Source organism: Podarcis melisellensis (assembly GCF_964234715.1).
Source record: "Podarcis melisellensis genome assembly, chromosome: 2".
NCBI lineage: Eukaryota > Metazoa > Chordata > Lepidosauria > Squamata > Lacertidae > Podarcis > Podarcis melisellensis.
The window spans coordinates 108,603,105-108,621,070 of record NC_138529.1 but is presented as its reverse complement, the minus strand read 5'-3'; the positions used below and the strand labels follow the sequence as shown (position 1 = coordinate 108,621,070).

The window sequence follows — 17,966 nt, the reverse complement described above, 5'->3', positions numbered from 1 at the left end:
ATCCACATGGGTGGCCCATCAGGAACTCTGTTAGTTTAACTACATGCTGTGCAGTGCTATTCTAGAAAAAGAGGTGCCGCAACTCACCACAAACACCTCCCTCGTTCTCTAAGAATGGTAATGGCGCCCACCTGAGAGGTGTCGGGACTGAGTTCCTGTGAGTTCCCCCTGGGGGAAAAGAAAGCCCTGGTGCTTTCTTTTGTCTATCCCAAATCCATTTGTATACAGTAGTGCTTAATACTGAAAATTAAATCACTATAAACAGTTTACAGCAGCGGTATCAGCAGGGTTACATGTGTGTGTGTTAGGCCCTAGTTTGGGGATCGGAACTGGTTTGTGCACTTTAAATAACAGCCCTGTGGTGTGTGCGCCAAGGTGGAAAGCCCCGAGAAACAGCCTGTGGTCTTCTTTTTCTTTTTGCAAGGGAATATATGGACATATAACCAGACCAAGAATGAGAGTTCAAAAGTTTTATTTTCTGGTACAGTGGGTGAAGAGAGATACCAAAGGAAGATAAAAGACTGTTTATGTACGCAACAACAGTGGCAGGAATTCTCTTAGCCCCAAAATGGAAACAACAAGTACTGCCAACAAAAGAAGAGTGGCAGATGATGGACTTTGTGGAATTGGCGAAGCTGACAGGAAGAATCCGAAACCAGCAAGATCAAGTATTCCAAAAGGACGAGAGTAAATTCATACGATATCTGAAAGATTACTATAAGCAATTAACATCACTAGCAGGATTGTCTAAAGAATCGTAGTGAAGAATTTTCTCCCTTTTTATTTTAACATAAATTTCAGTGACTTTTGTAATGAGCTAATCAGAACTAGAAAATGTATAAAATGCAATGATATAAAGGTTTACTTTGAAAGCCGTGAGCTGGGTGGGAAGGAAGTTTATAGGCTCAAAAGAGCTGGAGAGGTAAAGTGGATAGCAATGATGTGATTATATATTATTAAATGGAAAACTAATAAAAAATATGTTTAAAAACCACACAAAGTCTTTCCCCCCTAAATACACAGCTAGGACACCCTCTCCCTTATGCCGCCCTATGCAGTATGGTACATCTCCCTCCCTCTGAGTATAATGCGTAAAGGCAGAGTGAGAAAACGTACACTCTGTACAGTGTGAGAGTGCAGAGTGAGATCAGTTCTCTTCCGTGGGTTCGAAACCTTGCAACAGTTTCCCCCAAGCTTCAAAATCCAATGCCACTTTGAATTTCTTGAGAGATGAAAACACTGGCACCACATTTTTCTCATTGTCTCTAGAATATTCCTCCTTCTTCTCTTCACTACTTTCACCCTGTTCTTCATCAGCCTTCTGATCTTTCTCTTTAGCTGCATTCTTGTCATCTTTGTTTTCCTCCTCCTCTATTGAGTCTTTGGCTCTGAGAAAACAAGAAGCGCCTGTTTACTGGGAAAGGCTCATCTGCCCCACTGTATTACTCCTGCTTGTTGCTCCTAACTGGATGTTGCCCCCCCCCAAAGAGGCCAGACTGATCTGTGGCAAGCCCTAGAATTGGTTGGAGAAGCCACTAACTTCCAAAGAGAAGCCATATTTTTCAACTAAGCAAGAGCAAACTGGAGGATCAATGTTCGTGGCTTCACAGGTGGTCCATCAGAATAAATATGAAAGGAGGATTTTGGCTACGTGGAAGATACAGTGGTACCTCGGGTTATGTACACTTCAGGTTACATACGCTTCAGGTTACAGACTCCGCTAACCCAGAAATAGTGCTTCAGGTTAAGCACTTTGCTTCAGGATGAGAACAGAAATTGCGCTCTGGCGGCATGGCAGCAGCAGGAGGCCGCATTAGCTAAAGTGGTGCTTCAGGTTAAGAACAGTTTCAGGTTAAGAATGGACCTCCAGAACGAATTAAGTACTTAACCCGAGGTGCCACTGTACTTGACATTAAGTTAGAGCTATTTTAAGTGCTGCAGGGAGCCGCCATTTTAATTTCATGCCCACCCGATTGTGGAAAAGCAATGATTCCACACCATAGACTATGTAGATGGAAGAGTAATGTGAATGCAGTAAATTTGTCTTTTTAAAAAACTGAGCTGCATTCAGTTGAGGATGAGGACTAAGGGGCCAAACCAGAGGTGGGAAACCTCAGCCCTGGAGGTCAAATGAGCTCCCTCCAAAAAAGCTGTCTATGTGGCCAATGAGATTCTCCCTAGACCACCCCCTTAATGGTCTCCCTTCACACCATTCTGGGGTGTTTTGGCTTGGCTGGAATGTGTGCTTGACCTATGAAAATGACTATCGTTTGCCTGGATGGAGACGAGAAAGGGATTTGTGGCCGTGCTTAAATAGTGGCCTTCCGTACAAAAGAACATTTTGCATTTATTGCTGCCCTGTCCGCTTTTGCCTCTGGCTCTGCCCGCCACTGGGATGTGGCCATGGGCGGTTGCCCCAAAATGAATGTGGCCTTTTGCCTCACACCCACACCTGGCATCAAGTTAAACCTAGGAACAAGGAACATGAATGTTAATGAAGGGAACTAGAGAGGTGCCACACGAGAATGAGTTCTAGACACTTACTTCTTCGGCTCCTCAGAATCCACTTTGAAATTCCTTTGAAATGAAAACACTGGCACCGAAGTTTTCTCATCGTCTTCAGAATATTCCTCCTCCTCTTCACTACTTTCATCCTGTTCTTCATCAGACAAACACCTGCCACCAGGTTAAAACAAGGAAACAAGGAACATGAATGTTAATAAAGGGAACTAGAGAGGTGCCAGGGACACGGGTGGCGCTGTGGGTTAAACCACAGAGCCTAGGGCTTGCTGGTCAGAAGGCCAGCAGTTCGAATCCCCGCAACGGGGTGAGCTCCCGTTGCTCGGTCCCTGCTCCTGCCAACCTAGCAGTTTGAAAGCACCTCAAAGTGCAAGTAGATAAATAGGTACCGCTCCGGCGGGAAGGTAAACGGCGTTTCCATGCGCTGCTTTGGTTCACGAGAAGCGGCTTTGTCATGCTGGCCACATGACCCAGAAGCTGTACGCCGGCTCCCTCGGCCAATAAAGCGAGATGAGTGCCGCAACCCCAGAGTCGGCCACGACTGGACCTAATGGTCAGGGGTCCCTTTACCTTTAGAGAGGTGCCACACAAGAATGAGTTCTAGACACTTACCTCTTCAACAGCTCGCTAAAACTCAATGTCACTTTTTTCTCATCGTCTTCAGAATATTCCTCCTCCTCTTCACTACTTTCACCCTCTTCTTCATCAGACGACTTATCTTCCTCTTCAGTTGCATTGTTGTCATCTTTTCCCACCTCCACCTCTATTGAGTCTTTGGCTCTGAGAAAACATGAAGCCCCTGTTTACTGGGAAAGGCTCATCTGCCCCACTGTATTACTCCCGCTTGTTGCTCCTAACAGGATGTTGCCCCCTGCCCCCCCCAAAGAGGCCAGGCTGATCTGTGGCAAGCCCTAGAACTGGTTGCAGAAGCCACTAACTTTCCCAGAGAAGCCACATTTTTCAACTAAGCAAGAGCAAACTGGAGGATCAACGTTTGTGGCTTGACATGTGTTCCATCAGAATAAATATGAAAGGAGGATTTGGGCCATGTGGAAGGTACTTGACATTATGTTAGAGCTATGTTAAGTGCTGCATGGAGCCACCATCTTAATTTCATGTGCACCCGATTGTGGAAAAGCAATGATTCCGCATCATAGACTATGTAGATAGGAGAGTAACGTGAAAGCAGTAAAATGGTCTTTTTTAAAAACTGAGCTGCGTTCAGTTGGGGATGAGGACTAAGGGGCCAAACCAGAGGTGGGAAACCTCAACCCTGGAGGTCAAATGAGCTCCCTCCAAAAAAGCTGTCTATGTGGCCAATGAGATTCTCCCTAGACCACCCCCTCAATGGTCTCCCTTCACACCATTCTGGGGTGTTTTGGCTTGGCTGGAATGTGTGCTTGACCTATGAAAATGACTATCGTTTGCCTGGATGGAGAAGAGAAAGGGATTTGTGGCCGTGCTTAAATAGTGGCCTTCCGTACAAAAGAACATTTTGCATTTATTGCTGCCCTATCCGCTTTTGCCTCTGGCTCTGCCCGCCACTGGGATGTGGCCATGGGCGGTTGCCCCAAAATGAATGTGGCCCTTGGGCTGAAAAAGCCACACACCCACACCTGCCACCAGGTGAAACCAAGGACACAAGGGATGTCAAAGAAGGGAACCACAGAGGTGCCACGCAAGAATGAATTCCAGACACTTACCGCTGCATCAATTCCTGGAAGTCCTACATGAAAGATAAACAAGTTTAGTGTATTGATTTACAGCGTCTTCACAGTCAATTAGAAAGAATGACTTTTCTTGTGCGCCACCCGCATCCCAGGCTTCCAGGAGTGGGACTCATTCATTGAATCCCACCCACAGTGCTGTTGTGGATGGAGCCCAATACCCAAGTTGGAAAAGTTGTTATGAGTCTCCTATTCCCCCTCACAAAGCAGTTTAACAATCAACCCCTCTTCCCAATGAATTCTGGGAACTGCAGCCATATTAAACCAGATCTAATCTAGCCATATAGGGATGCGGGTGGTGCTGTGGGTTAAACCACAGAGCCTAGGACTTGCCGATCAGAAGGTTGGCGGTTCGAATCCCCGCGACGGGGTGAGCTCCCGTTGCTCAGTCCCTGCTCCTGCCAACCTAGCAGTTCGAAAGCACGTCAAAGTGCAAGTAGATAAATAGGTACCACTCTGGCGGGAAGGTAAACAGCGTTTCCGTGCGCTGCTCTGGTTCGCCAGAAGCGGCTTAGTCATTCTGGCCACATGACCTGGAAGCTGTACGCCGGCTCCCTTGGCCAATAAAGCGAGATGAGCGCCTCAACCCCAGAGTCGGCTTCAACTGGACCTAATGGTCAGGGGTCCCTTTACCTAGTCTAGCCATATTGAATCGGATATTGTTATTTGGCCAAGAACTTTCAATCCTACATCACCGCACACATCCACTGGACCGCATGGTGTTTTGTAGGTATGCCTCTGATCGGAGCTGGTCTCACCTTCAGAAAGGCCAAGTGGTCTGTACTTTCTAACGCTGCTTTAACCTTGTTAATAATCTCAGTCAGGGAAGAAACGTCGTTTTTCAGGCTCAAAAAGGCATCTTGCATTTCCTCCAAGTTCTTCTTCTTCTTCTCCTGGACAGTCTTCATAATAGCCTTCTCCTTCTCATCCAAGATCTGGTGAAGGGATTCAAATCCTGTGGAAATGTGATTTACGATATCTTCGGTACAACTCTGCAAGTGGTGGGGAGAAAAACACACACACAAACGAATTAATTTCATTTTTATTGTTAGCGAGAAACAAACCAGATACGCATTCAAGGCAACAAAAATCAAACATAACGAAAGGGTGATTTGTCCCATCAAGAAAATTTTGAATTAGAAAAGTTCCTATGGAAAGTAATAATAATAATGATGATGACGACAATGATAATTAATTTATACCCCGCCCATCTGGCGGTATTACTCAGGAGAACTTGTGCCTGGATATTATGAAACATAAAAACGGAACCAGTTACAGATAGATAGCCGTGTTGGTCTGCCATAGTCCTACTGGAACACTTCAATCTCCCAGGACATTCTATACAAGATCTCAAAGTAGCTGTTTTACTACAAAGGAATTTCAGAAATAGACTGGAAAGAGAAGCTGCTGAATTGCAACTTATCACCAAACTTAAAACCATGGAGAGACCTGGTCTGAACAAAGACATTGGATTCTTATCTCATTATACATGACAAAGCCATTTTTCACCTTCTCACCCCTTGCTTTTTCCTGTAAGACCTATTGCAGTCGTTAAGAGTCGTCAACAGGCTCATCACAGCTATCTACCAATCACCCATTCCCACCACCCTTCTGAGTAATACCCCTCCCCACCTTCTCACTATATAGAAGGGTCTGGAAACTTCTGTTTCAGTGTATCTGAAGAAGTGTGCATGCACACGAAAGCTCATACCAAGAACTAACTTAGTTGGTCTTTAAGGTGCTACTGGAAAGATTTTTTTTTATAAAAACGGAAATTTAACCTTCATAGCCTGAGATCAGGGCACCTTGTGATTATCAGGGACAGGGCCTTTTCAGTGGTGGTGCTCTGGCTTTGACACACTTCCCCACAAAAGCTTGCCTGGTCCTGGCACCTAGAGTCCAGTGTCTTTCCAGTGCCAGATGAAGACCTTTTTAAAAATTGCTTTACCTGCATGCTTACAATACCATTTTTAGGTTGTCTTCACAGATTTCAGGTTTGTTTGTTTTTGGCTTATTTCCGAACACAATTCAAAGTGTTTGTGCTGACCTTCAAGGCCCCAAACGGCCTTGGCCCAGTATACCTGAAGGAGCATCTCCACTCCCATCGTTCAGCCTGGACACTGAGGTCCAGCGCCGAGGGCCTTCTGACGGTTCCCTCATTGCGAGAAGTGATATTACAGGGAAGCAGGCAGGGGGCCTTCTCGGTGGTGGCGCCCACCCTGTGGAATGCCCTCCCGTCAGATGTCAAGGAAATAAACAACTATCTGACTTTTAGGAGATATCTGAAGACAGCCCTGTTTAGGGAAGTTTTCAATGTTTGATGTTTTATTGTGTTTTTAATACTGTGTTGGGAGCCGCCCAGAGTGGGCAGTGTATAAATAAATAAATAATTGCAATGCATTAGTTGTTCTATCATGCATTTTGTACTTTGCTGTAGGCAACAGTGGATTTCAAGGGCGGGCTATAAACAAGGACATTAATGCATGCTCTTTAAACCACAAAAAGTGTGGGGAAGCGGAGTTCCACAATCCCTTACTGTTTTTCCTTTACCTTTAGCTCTCCAATTGCCTCCTTCTGTTGTATTTTCTCCTCTTTGGCCTCCTTTAGACGCTCCTTCAGAGGCTTTAGGTATGGCTTCAGCTCCATCTGTGCAGCAGAGAAATCAACAGAGGTTAAGAAGGAAGGAAGGAAGGAAGGAAGGAAGGAAGGAAGGAAGGAAGGAAGGAAGGAAGGAAGGAAGGAAGGAAGGAAGGGAGGGAAGGAAGGAAGGAAGGAAGGAAGGAAGGAAGGAAGGAAGGAAGGAAGGAAGGAAGGAAGGAAGGAAGGAAGGAAGGAAGGCTTTAAAAGCATGGAGGAATATGTGGCCAGGTGGAACTGCTGCTTAGCTCCACCAGGTGGGGCCAAGGCTAGGACCACCTTAGCACAACAGGGGTGCTGCATAGGGCATGATGGAGACCAGGGAGAATGAAAACATACCGTATTTTTCGCTCTATAAGACGTACCAGACCATAAGACGCACCTAGTTTGTGGAGGAGGAAAACAAGAAAAAAAATATTCTGAATCTCAGAAGCCAGAACAGCAAGAGGGTTCGCTGCGCAGCAAAAGCGGCAATCCCTCTTGCTGTTCTAGCTTCTGGGATAGCTGCGCAGCCTGCACTCGCTCCATAAGACGCACACACAGTCCCCCTTACTTTTTAAGAGGGAAAAAGTGAGTCTTATAGAGCAAAAAATACGATAATCAGTGCTTTTCCCCCCTTGAAAAATGTTTAGGGTTACTCTCATTTTGACTCAAGAAAATCATCATTTTATAGTTCAAATCAGGGGAAAATAACTAAAGCAAATGGACAAAAGTACAAAGATTCACAAACTGTTTAGAGGTATGCGTACCCCTGCGTACCCCCCCAGGAAAAAAAAGCGCTGGATATAAAGTTTTATAAGGACAAACAAGAAACAATATGTACAAAACAAAGGAACACAAATCTAAAATAAATATCACGCACAGGAATAATAAAGGACACAGAACTTCACTTGCAGAAATATAAATTATTAAATGTATTAATATGAATGGAAGTTAAAAACGTTGTAGCTGTTGCATTGTTGCAGGTTTTTCCCCAGTTAATGAGACAGACACGAGTTCTTTGAGAAAAGTCTTGTTTTATTAAGCTGTGCAGCTGGCTTCAGCGAGATAACTCTCAAAGGCTGGGCCCTGAACTCAGATTGGAGCTGCTTTTGATACCATGTCACAAACAAACCTCCATGGCACCAGAGCATGTGCAGAGTGTGATCACACAATTTTGCAAGCAAGCAGGCGACAGTCTCCCTTCCCTTTCTGCTGACTTCTGCAATTTCTGATGAGGCAAGAAGGCGTTGTCTTATGGCTTCAGCCTGCAGATGTTCAGACTGCTTTTTGGTGTCAAGGACTGCTGAGGCAAGCAGATGTTCTTCAGTCCTCAGTTCCTAATTCCTGCACTATTCTGGTAACTTGAGTTAGCCCAACCCTGGTGACTCACCCACCATGAGTTGGGGTGGCTCTTACAATATCTTCTGCTCTTCTTAGAGCAGTAAAGGTAAAGGACCCCTGACCATTAGGTCCAGTCGTGACTGACTCTGGGGTTGCGGCGCTCATCTCGCTTTATTGGTTGAGGAAGCCGGCGTACAGCTTCTGGGTCATGTGGCCAGCATGACTAAGCCGCTTCTGGTGAACCAGAGCACCACACGGAAATGCCGTTTACCTTCCCGCCAGAGCGGTACCTATTTATCTACTTGCACTTTGACATGCTTTTGAACTGCTAGGTTGGCAGGAGCAGGGACCGAGCAACAGGAGCTCACCCGGTGGCGGGGATTTGAACCGCCGACCTTCTGATCAGCAAGTCCTAGGCTCTATGGTCTAACCCACAGCACCACCCGCATCCCTCTTCTTAGAGCAGGGTTACTTAATTCTTCCCTCAGTATCAAGGATTATGATTAAGACTGAAATGAAGCAGAATTACAGTGGACGCTCAGGTTGCGAACGTGATCCGTGTGGGATGCATGTTTGCAACGTGCAGCGGCGCTTCTGCGCATGCGTGGGTTGCAACCCAGCACTTCTGGGCATGCGCAAAGCGCGATTTAGCCCTCCTGTGCATGCGTGACTGCCGAAACCCGGAAGTAACCTGTTCCAGTACGAAAAAATGCAGCCTGAAGCATCTTTAACCCGTGCTATGACTGTAAATCAAACTATCATTCCTTGAAATCTAGCGGGGGGGGGGCGGTTTCCATGTAAAATGTGTAATTGGCTTTTTAATTGATTGATATTTTAATTGTAATTTGGTCTTGATAAAATGTGGCTTATATTGGATTTTTATAATAAAAATTATTTTATATGTCCTTTTTATATGTACCTTTTTTATATGTATAAAAAGGACTACCCTAACACGATCCAGTTATAGCTGTTATACTACAAAGGAATTTCAGAAATAGACTGGAAAGAGAAGCTGCTGAATTGCAACTTATTACCAAACTTAAAACCATGGAGAGACCTGGTCTGAACAAAGACATTGGATTCTTATCTCATTATACATGACAAAGCCATTTTTCACCTTCTCACCCCTTGCTTTTTCCTGTAAGACCTATTGCAGTCGTTAAGAGTCGTCAACAGGCTCATTACAGCTATCTGCCAATCACCCATTCCCACCACCCTTCTGAGTAATACCCCTCCCCACCTTCTCACTATATAGAAGGGTCTGGTGACTTCTGTTTCAGTGTATCTGAAGAAGTGTGCATGCACACGAAAGCTCATACCAAGAACTAACTTAGTTGGTCTTTAAAGTGCTACTGGTGGGAATTTTTTTATTTTGTTTTGACGATCCAGTTAAGCAGCAGTGAAGCTGTCGCAGCTCTGAAGCAGCGCAAAAACTACGTTTTCAAAGCCTGTTAGAAGCTTAGCAGACCTGCGCGGTTGTGAATTCCTGGTCTGATTTTTCTGAGCCAACATCCCTGGCAAATCACTTTGCCTGCCTGGGCTGAACGAGGTCAAACCGAGCCTGTGGTTTTGTAAGGCTGTCCTCACATTATGATCTCCCACCGCTCCCCGCAGCCCACCCAACCCCAAAGCAGAAATCTTGCCACTGACCTGCGCGCATTTCACAGCATCTTTGGTCGGCAGGAACTCGTGGCCCCGATGTGCGGGCTGATCCCGGCAGATCACGCAGATGGGGACGCGATCCTGGCGACAGAAGAGCTTGAGCGGCTCCTCGTGCTCCTCGCAGAAGCCAGCTGAGCTGGCCCTTGCCTGGGGCTCCTCATCCAGCTGCAGCTTGCGCGCTTTTTCCGCGAGGTTGTCCAGAACCCTGTGGCGCCTGACCTCCCGCAGTCTGAAAGGGCAGCGGCACTCCGGGCAAATCCCTCTGCCCCAGCCATCGCGGGCGCAGCTCTTCAGGCAATCCAGGCAGAAGTTGTGGCCGCAATCCAGTACGTGGGGATCGCGGAAGAGGGAGAGGCAGACGGAGCACACCAGATCGTCCACCAGGCTGCAAGCCATGATCCCAGGGGCGGCAGGAACGTCGCCTGCGAGCGCGCTGGTCCTAAGGCACTTTTGCGCAAGGCGCCGCTTGAGGAAAAGGGCGCAGAGCGATTCTGCTTTCAGTTTCACTTCTGCATTGCTGGAAAGGGCGGAGCCGTCAAAGAAATCAGATTCACGGGGGTCATAATTTTCTTCATCCCTTCCTCAAGCTGCTCACAGTTGTGCCTCATTCAGCTGCACTCTCCACACCCAGTTCCCTTGCACGATCTTTTTGGAGATTCATGTCTCCAAAGAGGTCTCCTGTCAGTAGAGAACTGGAACCCCATTATTGGCATTAGAAAACAACGCCTAGCCCCCTTCATGGTTCAGAGACACTCGGATCCAGGTATTTCGAAGCACAGGTGAAGAAATAACATGCGGTTGTTTCAGCCCAATCCATCTTTCCAATGGACCAATATAACTTGCTGATCTAACATTTGGACCTTTCCTATTCAAAGAATCTCTGGCATTTTTAACCTTTGTGCTATGTCAATCCTGCAAACGTTTTTAGATTTTTAATATAGTCTATAAAGTTACACCATTCTCTATTAAATTTGTTATCATCTCGGTGCCTGGTCTTCCAGTGAAGGACAATAATTTGGATAAATGCAATTAGACGCAGTTTTAAAAGGAAGATAAATTTTGGAAGCCAAAGGAGGGGTGGTGGGAAGTCTGGGGGTTCAGGGAACCACATAAAGGTACTGATATGGACTATGGTTTAATGTAAACCTCTCTCTCTCTCTCTCTCTCTCTCTCTCTCTCTCTCTCTCTCTGTGTGTGTGTGTGTAAAAAAATGTGTTTTTTTTCTTTTTGAAACTTGGGGGGGGGGGGAATCTTAAGGCAATATACAGAGCCCAGTTACCACCTCCTCTGTCCCCCAGTGGTTTCCTGATGTAAATCCCTCACACTGGGATTGAAAGCAAATCTTCTATTTTTATTTTTTAATTAAATAAAATTATCCCGATGTTTATTTTTTTAAATTTTTAATTACATTTAGACATACAACAGGTAACAGTTGCATAAAACGAGAAGTGAAGCAAAAAAACCCACAGTATACGCTCAGATAAAAGTTTCTGAATATGTAAACAAAGTTGTGCCTATATAGCATAATCACTACAGAAATGTTTATTTTGATTTATTCAATTGATATACAATGACACTTGTAAAGTAACATGAATTTTGGATCCTATGATTATACACTAGATAGATTACAGTAGAAGATGAGGAATAAAATTTAAAAATGGAACCCATGAAGGGAAGGAAGGAGGTCTGAAGGTTCGAAAGAACCCTTAAACTTTATTTTATTTTTGAAAATGTTATGTTTGTTGTGTACAACTTTTATGTAAAACTAATAAAAATATATATGAAAAAAAGGGAAAGACTTTGGAGGGAGGACTTCTGGGTTCACAAAACACAGTGTTCCCTTCCCCCAGGGCAAAAGTGCTACCTATAACAGGAAAAAACAAACACATAACAGTGGTACCTCGGGTTGCAGAAGCTTCAGGTTACATATGCTTCAAGTTACAGACTCTGCTAACCCAGAAATAGTACCTCGGGTTAAGAACTTTGCTTCAGGATGAGAACAGAAATCGTGCGGCAGCAGTGGGAGGCCCCATTAGCTAAAGTAGTACCTCAGGTTAAGAACAGTTTCAGGTTAAGAACGGACCTCCGGAACAAATTAAGTTCTTAATCTGAGATACCACTGTAATTTTGAAGGCTAATACCTCACCTTCCCATCTAATAATTCCCAAGGTGGCTTACGAGTTCTACAAAGAACTCAGAAGCTCACATTAAAAACAAAATGAACCCAGTCAGTTGGCACAATTAATAAATTATTATTATTATTATTATTATTATTATTATTATTATTATTATTATTCTCAGTGTTGTGGGTTCAAGACCCACTTTGGGGAAAGATTCCTACATTGCGGCACAAAGCAGGCAGCTGACCCTGGAGGCGCCGCGTCCAGCCTCTGCCTCTTCCCCACCGGAGGAACCACCCTCCAGCCACTGCCCGCCTCCTGCAGCCCTAAAAAAACTCTGGGAAAGGGGTTTTTGCACCACGGCGCCGGATATGCTTAAGACGGTCCTGGCTGTAGTCCCCAAACAGCTGGAGGGCCAAGTTTGCCTATGACTGATGTAAACGGAAGAGGAAGTTGTGTCTGACAAGATTTTCTGGGAAGAAGGAGCACGATGTAGGGAGAACCCCATGGTTGCTGGCTGGGGGGGGGGCGGGGGCTGCACTGAGAGACCCTCAGGGAGCACGGCTGCTCTGGACGAAGCTTGCTGAAGTTATGGGAGAAACAACACGAGACACTTTTGAGGTGCAATGTTCTCTTGAGGTGAAATGAAGGCATTCAGGTTGTGGATAATCCCTATTTCCTAAAAAACATGAAGACTGGTGGAATGGCTTGGTGGGCATAGCTGAATCTGAGGAGATAAAGGGCTGAGGGGAGAAGTGAGAAGCAGCTTGGGCAGTAGGTCTCTGGTAGGGACTGGCGGGAATACTAGAGGGGAGATTTCCAGGCCAGTTCAGCAAGACACACCTGTGCTTCTATAGCTCAGTAAGAGGTTCATTTGGTAGACAGTCTTATCTTGGATCTCATACGCCTTGGCACTCGGATGTTTTGGCTCCCAAACGCCACAAACCCCAAAGTGAGTGTTCCAGTTTGCAAATGTTCTTTGGAACCCGAACATCTGACGGGGCTTCCTGCAGCCAATCAGAAGCTGCACTTGGGTTTCCAAACGTTTTGGAAGACGAGTGGACTTCCGGAACGGATTCTGCTTGACTTCCAAGGTACGACTGTATTAGCAGACACTTATAAACCTAAGTATTGATGCTTGATTTGCTTTTACGTTGTTGATCATGAAATCAATTTAAATAACATGTTGCATTACCTGATTTTCCTTCTGCCTCAGTCATCATTGCTCTCCCTGGCGGCGGCGGCGTAACGGGGGCGGCTATCTCTGCTTGAACATATGTTCTCCAGAGCCAGCCCATCCCCCCCACACTGGATAACCCTGAAGCTCCCTAGGTCCCCAGCTGGGGAATGGGGAGGGAGAACGCCCAATGCCTGAGCCAAGGTCTACCCACATTTGAAATTTAATAAAGTTGTGGCCAATTTAATCCCATAGCATGTTGTCTTGAGTCGTTATTCCACATGACGGGGGGGGGGCACTCGGGATCTGGGGACTCAGCCTGTCCACGCAATGGATAAGACAAGGAATGTTCTTACCAATGCTTTTTATTCCATCTTTACAGAGAGAGGCTGAGAAATGCAGCCGCTTGGAGTAATGGCATTGCTCATACCAATAACAAACTTAGTTGGTCTCTAATGTGCTACTGGAAGGAATTTTTAAATTTTGTTTCGACTACGGCAGACCAACACCTACCTGTTGCTGTAAAGAAGTAAAAGATGCAGAAAACCTTTCTGCAAAAGGAACTCTGCTGCAGAAGGAAATGAAAACCCAAGAGTAGCTCACATACCAACACCCACATCCCAATTCACTATCTACCACAATTATTTTATAAGCTGCAATCCAACATAAGAAACAAGCCCATCAGACTCAGTAGGGCTTACTTCAGAGTAAGCATGCATCCACCGCACTGTAAGAAATAGATGATGGGTTCCTTTACCATTTCCTCCTTGTCTTTGATTACCACTAGCTGAGAATTCCTTGCAAGGCAGTCATCTCGTCTCTCGTCTCAGGATTTAACATTTGTTGAAGACCAGTAGCATGTCTCCCCGTGGAGATGTCACTGTGCAGGGCAGAGTCTGCAAGCGGAATTCCCTGGGCAGGAGAGAACCGGAGACATAATTAATGTTTCTGTTTAAGCCCCCATTGATAGTAATGGGGGGAGCACAGAAATCATTGCGGCAAATCCAGCAGCTTTCTAAGCTATCCAAGGGGTCCTGCAAACAATAGATACTACCACTATAACCACAGTTTCAGCACCACCACCTGAGACCTCTGCTGCACCAGGTCTACGGAGCTCATCATAGCCATCCTCATGGGGCACATGACGAATGCACTGTCTCACTCTGTAAGGTAAAGGACCCTTGGGTGGCTAAGTCCAGTCAAAGGTGACTATTGGGTTGCGGCGCTCATCCGCTTTCAGGCCAAAGGAGCCGGTTTGTCCGCAGACAGCTTTCCGGGTCATGTGGCCAGCAGAACTAAACCACTCCTGGTGCAACGGGACACCAAGACACTCAGCACAGTAGTCAGGTTGTCTCCTCGCCTCTTGAGGCTTAGCAAAGTGATTTGGCTCATCCACCAAGCCTTGGTCCTCCAAGCCCCTCTTGCCTTCCTCTCAGATCTTCCTTCTCCTTCCTCTTCCTCCAAGGTCTCCTTCTTCTGGCTGTCCACTATGAACACTAAGCTCCAACTAGCACAGACTCCTTGTCCCCATCAACATGGATCAACCGACCAACTCACATGGATTGACTGACTCCTGACTGTCTCAGTCTTCTTCTGGCTCATCTAGTTTAGCTCCAGCCACTCACACAGTCCAAACTGAGAATTCTAAACCTGCAGCTACCAATCAGGACGTGACCTCTTCAGTCCTTCTTTTGCATACCGAGAGTTCTGACCTTCAGAGCTTAGAATCATAGAATTGTAGAGTTGGAAGGGACCTCAAGGATCATCTAGCAATGGAGGGATATCAACTAAAGCATCCATGACAGATGGCCACCCAACCTCTGCTTAGTGACAGTTAACCCTGACTTCCTCCGTCAAACGCTCTGCAGTGTACATTACATGACAAAGGGCTCTCTTGCTCTCTCTTTGTGTGTGTGTGTGGTACAGTACCCATCAAGACACAGTTTAATCAAGCTGGATTTCTTGATTCTCCAACTTTTAGCAATTCGCCACCCATAAAACGCTGGGCACCATAACTTGTTGCGCAGCGGTAAACAGAATAAAACTTTTACTTGAGGGAAATAAGCTTGTTCAGAAATAGCATAGTTAAAGACCATGCACAGAGTGCTCCTAGCAGCTATCTAACTCTTCACAGAGCCATAGACTTAGTTACTGATTAACTGGAGTCCTGGAGCCACTCTGTCTGCCTTAGCTTTACATAATACAGTGGTACCTTGTGTTAAGAACTTAATTCGTTCTCGAGGTCCATTCTTAACCTGAAACTCTTCTTAACCTGAGGTACCACTTTAGCTAATGGGGCCTCCTGCTGCTGCCGCGCCGCCGGAGCACGATTTCTGTTCTCATCCTGAAGCAAAATTCTTAACCTGAGGCACTATTTCTGGCTTAGCAGAGTCTGTAACCTGAAGCGTATGTAACCCGAGATACCACTGTATAGGCCTTATGGGCCTTGCCTTACTTATTCTGCTCTCAAGAACCTTTGTCTCATGACACACCCCACCCAACAGATATTGGTCCTCTGTCATTTCAGGAGTGGGGGGCTCATGCCCCTAGAGACCAATGGTGGCTGGTGCCCAATGAGACTGGTAGGGCGAAGGGCAGAGAAGCCAACAAGAGACGGAACTGGACCCAATGACAGGCAGAGCCAACTCATCCTATTTTGGGTCCTATCCTGCTCCCTGCTGAGTTCTGCAAGGCCAACACTGAGATCAGGGGTGCCAACTTGGATAAAATATGGGGGGGGGGGAGGTAAGCCCCACCCCTCATAATCAATCGCGGACAAAAATGGACAAAAGCCACTGCTAAATGTCCTTTCTGGAGCCCTGTTTTGCCCCCTGACCTGCAGCCTGGTTTTTGCCAGAGTCTCTGCCCTGCAAATCATTCCGGGATCGTCTTGCAGATCTCCCTACGGAAGGAAATCTGCCAAGCTAAGCTTCTCTAACCAGTTTTGGCGCCTTTAGCAGGCTGTTTTTAACAAGCACAGGCTCGCAGGATGATGAGGTGAGGGGGGCATTCTTGAGAGATGTTACAAAGAATAAGCCCAGTTGGAAATGGGGACCTGAAATGTCCATTGCTGTAGTGACACCGTTCTCCACACGGGGGCTGTATATGCATGTCTGTTAAAAACAGCTGGTTTTGATGGTTTTTAAGGCGAGATGAGCGCCGCAAACCCAGAGTCGGCCAGAACTGGACCTAAAGGTCAGGGGTCCCTTTACCATTACCTGAGAGTCCCATGGACAGCAAGAAGATCAAACCTATCTATTCTTAAGGAAATCAGCCCTGAGTGCTCACTGGAAGGACAGATCCTGAAGCTGAGACTCCAATACTTTGGCCACCTCATGAGAAGAGAAGACTTCTTGGAAAAGACCCTGATGTTGGAAAAGATGGAGGGCACAAGGAGAAGGGGACGACAGAGGACGAGATGGTTGGATAGTGTTCTCGAAGCTACCAGCATGAGTTTGACTAAACTGCGGGAGGCAGTGGAAGACAGAAGTGCCTGGCGTGCTCTGGTCCAGGGGATCATGAAGAGTCGGACACGACTGAACAACTAAACAACAACAAGAAGAATAGAAGAGGCACACAGGACACTCATAAAACTCATAAAATGCTGGCTGCAGGAATGGAAAAATTGGTGGACTGATTAAATTGGACTACTGTTGTCCATTTGTCTACTCCACTGAACACTGCAGGTGGAAGTCAGAATAGTGCTAAGGAGATCACTCCTTGCCTGATGTAAGTGATCTACCTTCTCTTCCTACTGTATTCTGTTCTGTGGATATGAACCCTGGAGTACCTGGTCCAAGTTCATACAACAGAACTAAATACAATTGCATGTCACTCCAATCTCTGAATGGTGCAAGATCCCAGAGGCTTACCCATGCGTCAATTTCCCTGGACAGTGGAGACTGTGGTGTCTTTAGGATATAAAAGGTAAAGGACCCCTGGACTGTTAAGTCCAGTCAAAGGCAACTAAGCGGTTGTAGTGCTCATCTCCACTTTGAGGCCAAGGGAGCCAGCATTTGTCCACAGACAGCTTTCTGGGTCATGTGGCAAGCAGGACTAAACCACTTCTGGCACAACGGGACACCCTGATGGAAGCCAAGGTGCACGGAAACACCATTTACCTTCCCTCCACAGCAGTACCTATTTATCTACTTGCACTGGTGTGCTCTCGAACTGCTAGGTTGGTAGGAGCTGGGACAGAGCAACAGGAGCTCACTCCATCGCAGGGATTCGAACCACTGACCTTCCGATTGGCAAGCCCAAGAGGCTCAGTGGTTTAGACCACAGCGCCACCCACATCCCTCTTTAGGATACAGTGGTACCTCGGGTTAAGCACTTCATTCATTCCGGAGGTCCATACTTAACCAAATGGCATTTTAAGCCCCTTTTGTGCTTCGGGCCAGGCTCATTAATGAGCCACGAAAGTCTTAACCCTCCTTCTGCCCTTTCTGCGCATGCTCAAGGGCACAGCCAGAGTTTCTAACCTGGGTCAGTTATTGCAAATGTGGCAATGGATCAGCACTACATTTGGGAGTGTATGACGGGCCTGTGTTGTATGATGCCCCCCAGCTCAGTTCACCTCAGAGGCCAGACCTGGAACGTCCCAGGAACCAATCAGAAACCAGGTTGGCTTCTGTAATTCTGGAATGTCCCGCTCAAAAGCAGGACAGTTGATGGGTATGAGAAGCAAGCTACGCACCCGCGTTGCCTTGACTCAGGGATGTGCAGACAGCACAGGTGCCGCCTAGGTGCTCCTTGAAAGAGGGCGGCTTCTCCTCTCCTGAAGAAGGCTTCCTTTCA

The 17,966-nt window shown here is 46.4% G+C and overlaps 1 protein-coding gene across 2 annotated transcripts; it reads right to left on the bottom strand.

The window, feature by feature from the left end:
- Nucleotides 1-455: 455 nt before the first annotated feature.
- On the bottom strand, nt 456-14,098 carry LOC309365101 (nuclear factor 7, brain-like). 2 transcript variants are annotated; one of them, XM_081903257.1, is made up of 8 exons: nt 13,924-14,098; nt 9,858-10,547; nt 6,798-6,893; nt 4,881-5,239; nt 4,224-4,517; nt 3,133-3,300; nt 2,545-2,676; nt 456-1,388 (listed from the first exon to the last, which is right to left on the bottom strand). In XM_081903257.1, exons 2-4 carry the CDS (start codon nt 10,263-10,265, stop codon nt 4,934-4,936), a joined length of 810 nt encoding a protein of 269 aa, XP_081759383.1. In that variant the 5' UTR covers nt 10,266-10,547; nt 13,924-14,098; the 3' UTR covers nt 456-1,388; nt 2,545-2,676; nt 3,133-3,300; nt 4,224-4,517; nt 4,881-4,933. The 2 variants fall into 2 exon arrangements, with proteins under 2 accessions (XP_081759383.1, XP_081759384.1); XM_081903258.1 differs by lacking the exon at nt 13,924-14,098 and having other exon boundaries at nt 9,858-10,561.
- Nucleotides 14,099-17,966: the final 3,868 nt, after the last annotated feature.